General features: G+C 45.5%; 1 protein-coding gene across 1 annotated transcript in view; it reads left to right on the top strand.

Moving 5' to 3' along the window:
• Positions 1-1435: 1435 nt before the first annotated feature.
• Positions 1436-7759, top strand: part of LOC127925739 (ephrin-B2a-like) — a 20600-nt gene continuing 14276 nt past the window's right edge. The window contains exons 1-2 of the mRNA XM_052510828.1: positions 1436-1545; positions 2449-2738. Of these exons, the coding sequence (XP_052366788.1) occupies positions 1436-1545; positions 2449-2738 (400 nt within the window). The remainder of the gene's footprint in view (positions 1546-2448; positions 2739-7759) is intronic.

Raw genomic sequence — 7759 nt, 5'->3', positions numbered from 1 at the left:
CCTCTACAGTATAATGATAGGTATTTAATGTGTATTTCCTACTATTCTCTACAGTATAATGATAGGTATTTAATGTGTATTTCCTACTATCCTCTACAGTATAATGATAGGTATTTAATGTGTATTTCCTACTGAGGAGGTCTGTTCTCTACAGTATAATGATAGGTATTTAATGTGTATTTCCTACTATTCTCTACAGTATAATGATAGGTATGTAATGTGTGTCTTGTGTCATAATGCCATCATCCAATAGCTGAAGACATGGGCGGACCTAAACCATCCATCCACTCTGCCACTCAGTTCAACCACTCCACAATAAACTGCAAATGCATCCCTCACTCTTCTCTCTCTCTCTCTCTCTCTCTCTCTCTCTCTCTCTCTCTCTCTCTCTAGATAGATAGAAAATACAGTAGGACTCTGTTAGAACGGACTGGAGTTATTCCCAACCTGTCCTTCAATCTGGGACATTAGAACGGACTGGAGTTATTCCCAACCTGTCCTTCGATCTGAACTGGGACGTTAGAACAGACTGGAGTTATTCCCAACCTGTCCTTCGATCTGAACTGGGACGTTAGAACAGACTGGAGTTATTCCCAACCTGTCCTTCGATCTGAACTGGGACGTTAGAACAGACTGGAGTTATTCCCAACCTGTCCTTCGATCTGAACTGGGACGTTAGAACAGACTGGAGTTATTCCCAACCTGTCCTTCGATCTGAACTGGGACGTTAGAACAGACTGGAGTTATTCCCAACCTGTCCTTCGATCTGAACTGGGACGTTAGAACAGACTGGAGTTATTCCCAACCTGTCCTTCGATCTGAACTGGGACGTTAGAACAGACTGGAGTTATTCCCAACCTGTCCTTCGATCTGAACTGGGACGTTAGAACAGACTGGAGTTATTCCCAACCTGTCCTTCGATCTGAACTGGGACGTTAGAACAGACTGGAGTTATTCCCAACCTGTCCTTCGATCTGAACTGGGACGTTAGAACAGACTGGAGTTATTCCCAACCTGTCCTTCGATCTGAACTGGGACATTAGAACAGACTGGAGTTATTCCCAACCTGTCCTTCGATCTGAACTGGGACGTTAGAACAGACTGGAGTTATTCCCAACCTGTCCTTCGATCTGAACTGGGACATTAGAACAGACTGGAGTTATTCCCAACCTGTCCTTCGATCTGAACTGGGACGTTAGGGATTAGAAAGATACGAGGAGACAGTGTTCTTTTCAGCGTTATTGACATGGAAAAAACAAAATAGTTTTGTGATATTGAGGTCCGTCTGCTGGTTCTGGTTAGGAGTGTTGTGATGGGGAGGTCCGTCTGCTGGTTCTGGTTAGGAGTGTTGTGATGGGGAGGTCCGTCTGCTGGTTCTGGTTAGGAGTGTTGTGATGGGGAGGTCCGTCTGCTGGTTCTGGTTAGGAGTGTTGTGATGGGGAGGTCCGTCTGCTGGTTCTGGTTAGGAGTGTTGGTTGTCAACCTGAGTCCAAGCTGCTCTGCTGTCGTCCTGGACTCCGTCTATTGGAATTCTTCAAATCCCAAGTCGGTACAGTCCATTCTTCTGCAATAAAACCATATAGTGGTGCAAAAACTCACCTGGAAATATACTGGAAATAAATACCTGTTATATTGTCAAAATGTTGTCTTTTCATTTACGTTATCGACATAGATTAAATATGGTGAAGGAAGAAAATGTTGTCCTACTGTAAAATGTAAATCCATATATATATATATATTTTAAAGTAGTGTTTCTGTGGTCTCGGGAAAAAAATTCAAATTCATTGGCGTGTTTATTTATTGATGATTATTCATTAGTAAATAATATGAATGTCATGCAGGCTGATATGCAATAACAAAGAAATTACTAGTGTTATTATGATAAAGACAACATCCCAGTCATTATGGTTGTAAAACTCTCTTCTCTCTCTCTCTCTCTCTCTCTCTCTCTCTCTCTCTCTCTCTCTCTCTCTCTCTCTCTCTCTCTGTCTCTCTCTCTCTCTCTCTCTCTCTCTCTCTCTCTCTCTCTCTCTCTGTCTCTCTGTCTGTCTCTCTCTGTCTCTCCCTCTCTCTCCCTCTCTCTCTGTCTCTCTCTGTCTCTCTCTCTCTCTGTCTCTCTCTCTCTCTCTCTGTCTCTCTCTGTCTCTCTCTCTCTCTCTCTCTCTCTCTCTCTCTCTCTCTCTCTCTCTCTCTGTCTCTCTCTCTCTCTCTCTCTCTCTCTGTCTCTCTCTCTGTCTCTCTCTGTCTCTCTGTCTCTCCTCTCTCTCTCTCTCTCTCTCTCTCTCTCTCTCTCTCTCTCTCTCTCTGTCTCTCTGTCTGTCTGTCTGTCTCTCTCTCTCTCTCTCTCTCTCTCTCTCTGTCTCTCTCTCTCTCTCTCTCTCTCTCTCTCTCTCTCTCTCTCTCTCTCTCTCTCTCTCTCTCTGTCTCTCTCTCTCTCCTATTCCACAGGTTCTCTCCTGGACAGGGGCTGGTCCTGTTCCCTCAGATAGGGGATAAAATGGACATCGTGTGTCCCCGGGTGAGGCCAGGGGTGGTGGAGAACAAGGAGCCGGAGTACTACCGCGTGTACCTGGTGACCCGGAAACAACTCCACAGCTGCAGCATCAGCCAATCGGACACTCCGTTACTCAACTGTGACAAGCCGGACAGAGACGTGAAGTTCACCTTCAAGTTCCAGGAGTTCAGCCCTAATCTCTGGGGCCTGGAGTTTTTCAAGGGAAGGGAATACTATATCACCTGTGAGTAGACTTAGATCAACCACTCTCTCTCTATACTACAGCCCCAAGGGGTTTATACCACATACCTCTGCAAAGGTAGAATTGTTGTAAACTCATTCTTTAAAATCAACGTCCATTAAGTTAAAACAAGGCTGCAGTGAAACGTGACCCTCTACGAAGGACACGCCCCCTCTGCCCCACCCCTTTTTGGGCTAATCAGGGTTATTTTGTAAATGCTGGATCTCAATGGCAAGACTTGCATCCAGTTTCATCCAAATTTGGGGCCAGTGGTGTCTGAAATATTGTGTGGGTTATCTAGACATATCCCTGAGTACGTGTGCCAAATTTCATCCCTCTGAGTCAAACAGATCAAGAGATATAAATATGTGCCCGTTAGAGCGCCACCGTGTGGTCGATATCAACGATCTTGCATATATTGAGTGTTGACAGTGTTTCCACCAAATTTTGTTACGATACGAATATCCTTGACTGATTTATATGCATTTGTGCCAGGCCACGCCCACATGAAGGTTATTGGTCAATAGTTGTTTTAGGTACTAGTCTGTGAAGTGTTGTGTTGAGAGACCGTTGTGTTGAGAGACCATTTTTGAGAGACCGTTTTTAGAAGAAAAAAACACAACTGAAAAGTGGTGGGTGCATATCTATTCACCTCCTTTGCTATGAAGCCCCTAAATAAGATCTGATGAAACCTTCAGAAGTCACATAATTATTTAAATAAAGTCCACCTGTGTGCAATCTAAGTGTCACATGATCTCAGTATATATATACACCTGTTCTGAAAGGCCCCAGAGTCTGCAACACCACTAAGCAAGGGCACCATGAAGACCAATGAAGACCAAGGAGCTCTCCAAACAGGTCAGGGACAAAGTTGTGGAGAAGTCCAGATCAGGGTCGGGTTCTAAAAAAATATCAGAAACTTTGAACATCCCACAGAGCACCATTAAATATTAAAAATAAAAAATATAGAACAACAATAATCCCGCCAAGAGACCAGGGAAAAGGGCATTAAAAATAAAAAAGGGCATATAGAGGCAACAATAGACCAAAGATCCCTGAAGGAGCTGCAAAGCTCCACAGAGCTGGGTATCTGTCCACCACTTTAATCCGAACTCCACAGAGCTGGGCTTTACAGAAGAGTGGCCAGAAAAAAGCCATTGCTTAATTAAAGAAAAAAATAAGCAAAGATGTTTGGTGTTCACCCAAAGGCATGTGGGAGACTCCCTAAACATATAGAAAGGTACTCTGGTCAGATGAGACTAAAATGGAGCTTTTTGGCCATCAAGGAAAACGCTATGTCTGGCGCAAACACCTCTCATCACCCCGAGAACATCATCCCCACAGTAAAGCATGGTGGTGGCAGCATCATGCTGTTGGGGTGTTTTTCATCGGTAGGGAAACTGGTCAGAATTGAAGGAATAATGGATGGTGCTAAATACAGGGAACGTCTTGAGGGAAACCTGTTTCAGTCTTCAAGAGATTTGAGACTGGGACAGAGGTTCACCTTCCAGCAGGACAATGACCCAAAGTCTACTGCTAAAGCTACACTCGAGTTGTTTAAGGGGAAACATTTAAATGTCTTGGAATGGCCTAGTCAAAGCCCAGACCTCAATACAATTGAGAATCTGTGGTATGACTTAAAGATTGCTGTACACCAGCAAAACCCATCCAACTTGAAGGAGCTGGAGCAGTTTTGCCTTGAAGAATGGGCAAAAATCCCAGTGGCTAGATGTACCAAGCTTATAGAGACATACCCCAAGAGACTTGCAGCTGTAATTGCTGCAAAAGGTGGCTCAACAAAGTATAGACTTTGTGGGGGGTGAATAGTTACGCACACTCAAGTTTTCTGTTTTTCTGTATTATTTCTTGTTTGTTGCATCTTCAAAGTGGTAGGCATGTTGTGAAATCATATGATACAACCCCCCAAAAAAATGTATTTTAATTCCAGGTTGTTTGGCAACAAAACAGGTGAAAATGCCAAGAGGGGTGAACACTTTCACAAGCCACTGTAGAACAGTATAGACTGTATAGACAAGTATTCATGTCTGTTCAGAGGAAACAGCCATCTTCCCTGGTCGTCTCCTATCCTGTCATCTAGTTCAGCAGTGGTTGTGTTATCATGGACATGTTGGTCAACCAGGCAGCGTCTCTGTGCGTCTTCAAGCCCAGTGTAGCATGAGACAAATGCATGTAGTACACTACTTTAGACCAGGACTGGCAGCCTATTCCCTATGTAGTACACTACTTTAGACCAGAGCCCTATAGAACCCTATTCCCTATGTAGTACACTACTTTAGACCAGAGCCCTATAGAACTCTATTCCCTATATAGTGCACTACTTTAGACCAGGACTGGCAGCCTATTCCCTATGTAGTACACTACTTTAGACCAGGGTCCTATAGAACCCTATTCCCTATATAGTGCACTACTTTAGATCAGGACTGGAACCCTATTCCCTATATAGTGTACTACTTTAGACCAGAGCCCTATAGAACCCTATTCCCTATATAGTGCACTACTTTAGACCAGGACTGGAACCCTATTCCCTATGTAGTACACTACTTTAGACCAGGGCCCTATAGAACCCTATTCCCTAGATAGTACACTACTTTAGACCAGATCCCTATAGAACCCTATTCCCTATATAGTACACTACTTTAGACCAGAGCCCTATAGAACCATATTCCCTATGTAGTACACTACTGTAGACCAGGACTGGAACCCTATTCCCTATGTAGTACACTACTGTAGACCAGAGCCCTATAGAACCCTATTCCCTATGTAGTACACTACTTTAGACCAGGACTGGAACCCTATTCCCTATGTAGTACACTACTTTAGACCAGAGCCCTATAGAACCATATTCCCTATATAGTGCACTACTTTAGACCAGAGCCCTATAGAACCCTATTCCCTATATAGTGCCCTACTTTAGACCAGAGCCCTATGGAACCCTATTCCCGATATAGTGCACTACTTTATACCAGAGCCCTATGGAACCCTATTCCCTATATAGTGTACTACTTTAGACCAGAGCCCTATTCCCTATATAGTGCACTACTTTAGACCAGGGCCCTATGGAACCCTATTCCCTATATAGTGTACTACTTTAGACCAGAGCCCTATTCCCTATATAGTGTACTACTTTAGACCAGAGCTCTCAAAAGTAGTGCACTTACAGTATATAGGGAACAGAGAGCCATTTGGGAAGTATCCAGAGAGCCAGTCTCACCATGTACTGTAACTTTACCCCTCGTCTCCTCCTCCTCCTCCTCCTCCTCCTCCTCCTCCTCCTCCTCTTCTCCCCTTGTCTCCTCCCCTACCTCCCAGGGCCCTGAGGCTTTCTGACAGTGCTACTCCTCCTCCTCCTCCTCCTCCTCCTCCTCTTCTCCCCTACCTCCCAGGGCTCTGAGGCTCTCTGACAGTGCTCCTCCTCCTCCTACTCCTCCCCTACCTCCCAGGGCTCTGAGGCTCCTGACCTCCTCCTCCTCTCCTCCTCCTCCTCCCAGGGCTCTGAGGCTCTCTGACAGTCCCTCCTCCTCCTCCCTCTCCCTCCTCTTCTCCCCTACCTCCCAGGGCTCTGAGGCTCTCTGACAGTGCTCCTCCTCCTCCTCCTCCTCCTCCTCCTCTCCTCCCCTACCTCCCAGGGCTCTGAGGCTCTCTGACAGTGCTCCCTCCTCCTCCTCCTCCTCCTCCTCTCCTCCCCTACCTCCCAGGGCTCTGAGGCTCTCTGACAGTGCTACTCCTCCTCCTCCTCCTCCTCCTCCTCCTCCTCCTCCTCCTCCCCAGATATTACCTCCCAGGGCTCTCCCTGACAGTGCTCCTCCTCCTCCTCCTCCTCCTCCTCTCCTCCCCTACCTCCCAGGGCTCTGAGGCTCTCTGACAGTGCTCCTCCTCCTCCTCCTCCCCTCCTCCTCCTCCTCCTCTCCTCCCCTACCTCCCAGGGCTCTGAGGCTCTCTGACAGCACTAGTCCTCCATGGACGACAGACACTGTGATTCTAAGAGCTTACATGCCCCAAATCACACATTGCTTTTAACAGCATGAGACAGATATGACGTGAGCTCTCATGGCAACCTAGCTAGAAGCATGAGAAGCTGTCACCTGAACCAAATGGTCCTAATGGGGTGTGTGTGTGTGTGTGTGTGTGTGTGTGTGTGTGTGTGTGTGTGTGTGTGTGTGTGTGTGTGTGTGTGTGTGTGTGTGTGTGTGTGTGTGTGTGTGTGTGTGTGTGTGTGTGTGTGTGTGTGTGTGTGTGTGTGTGTGTGTGTGTGTGTGTGTTCGAGAGAGAGAGAGAGCAAGAATGTGCGTGAGTAACATATGAAAAACATGTACTTTATTTTTCCTGATAGAAATAACACCATTCACCATGCACTGTCATTACCTACTGATGAGATCTATTGATAAGAGCTGGGTAAATCAGACACCATTCACCATGCACTGTCATTACCTACTGATGAGATCTATTGATAAGAGCTTGGTAAATCAGACACCATTCACCATGCACTGTCATTACCTACTGATGAGATCTATTGATAAGAGCTGGGTAAATCAGACACCATTCACCATGCACTGTCATTACCTACTGATGAGATCTATTGATAAGAGCTGGGTAAATCAGACACCATTCACCATGCACTGTCATTACCTACTGATGAGATCTATTGATAAGAGCTGGGTAAATCAGACACCATTCACCATGCACTGTCATTACCTACTGATGAGATCTATTGATAAGAGCTGGGTAAATCAGACACCATTCACCAGGCACTGTCATTACCTACTGATGAGATCTATTGATAAGAGCTGGGTAAATCAGACACCATTCACCAGGCACTGTCATTACCTACTGATGAGATCTATTGATAAGAGCTAGGTAAATCAGACACCATTCACCAGGCACTGTCATTACCTACTGATGAGATCTATTGATAAGAGCTGGGTAAATCAGACACCATTCATCATGCACTGTCATTACCTACTGATGAGATCTATTGATAAGAGCTAGGTAAATCAGACACCATT

The sequence above is a fragment of the Oncorhynchus keta genome, unplaced genomic scaffold (genome assembly GCF_023373465.1).
Source record: "Oncorhynchus keta strain PuntledgeMale-10-30-2019 unplaced genomic scaffold, Oket_V2 Un_contig_61_pilon_pilon, whole genome shotgun sequence".
NCBI lineage: Eukaryota > Metazoa > Chordata > Actinopteri > Salmoniformes > Salmonidae > Oncorhynchus > Oncorhynchus keta.
This window is presented reverse-complemented; position numbering and strand designations above follow the sequence as displayed.